This window comes from Pygoscelis adeliae, unplaced genomic scaffold (genome assembly GCF_000699105.1).
Source record: "Pygoscelis adeliae isolate BGI_AS28 unplaced genomic scaffold, ASM69910v1 Scaffold448, whole genome shotgun sequence".
Classification (NCBI taxonomy): domain Eukaryota; kingdom Metazoa; phylum Chordata; class Aves; order Sphenisciformes; family Spheniscidae; genus Pygoscelis; species Pygoscelis adeliae.
Window position 1 is genome coordinate 367936 of NW_008825288.1, and position 575 is coordinate 368510.

The 575-nt window shown below is 67.5% G+C and overlaps 1 protein-coding gene across 1 annotated transcript in view; it reads right to left on the reverse strand.

Moving 5' to 3' along the window:
• Nucleotides 1–575, reverse strand: part of SLC12A5 (solute carrier family 12 (potassium/chloride transporter), member 5) — a gene marked incomplete at its 5' end in the record, with an annotated part of 5288 nt that overhangs the window by 621 nt on the left and 4092 nt on the right. The window contains 1 exon segment of the mRNA XM_009329919.1: nt 5–52. Coding sequence (XP_009328194.1) covers nt 5–52 — 48 coding nt within the window.

The window sequence follows — 575 nt, forward strand, 5'->3', positions numbered from 1 at the left end:
TCACCTCATTAGCTTCACGGCTGTGTGCATCCTCCGCACGTTGGATTGGTTCCTGGGGACGACAGCACGTGTGGGCACAGGGACGGGCGACGGGCCTAGCCGGCCTCCCGCCCCACACCAGACCCAAGGGGCCACGGGGCAGGCTGGCCTCCTGCCCCAGAGGGGTCCAGGGCTGGGCTGCAGCACGAGCTCAAGGAGCAGCAAGCTTTGCCCAGCACGGCTGCTGGCAACTCTGAGCACACACTGGTGGCCGTGAGCTGCAGGGCTATGCATGGTGCCCATGCGCAGCGGCACACCACAGCTGCTTGGGGCCGAGCCATGTGGAAGCGAGCAGGAGCAGACGGTGTGAATGTCACCACGGGTGCCCGAGCCCAGGCTTGCAGGAAGCTGCCGGCAGCATAACGGGGCAGACGAGGAGCACGCGGCACGGGCACTGTGCAGCATGCAAAGTCTGCGCAGGGGCTGGCAGCCATGGCCCCCGCATGCTGCCCGGGTGAGCCGTCTAGCACCACGTTGGCAGCAGCTGGTGCGGCGCACCGAGCCACCCTCATGCATGGTGGCCACTCCCATGGCTC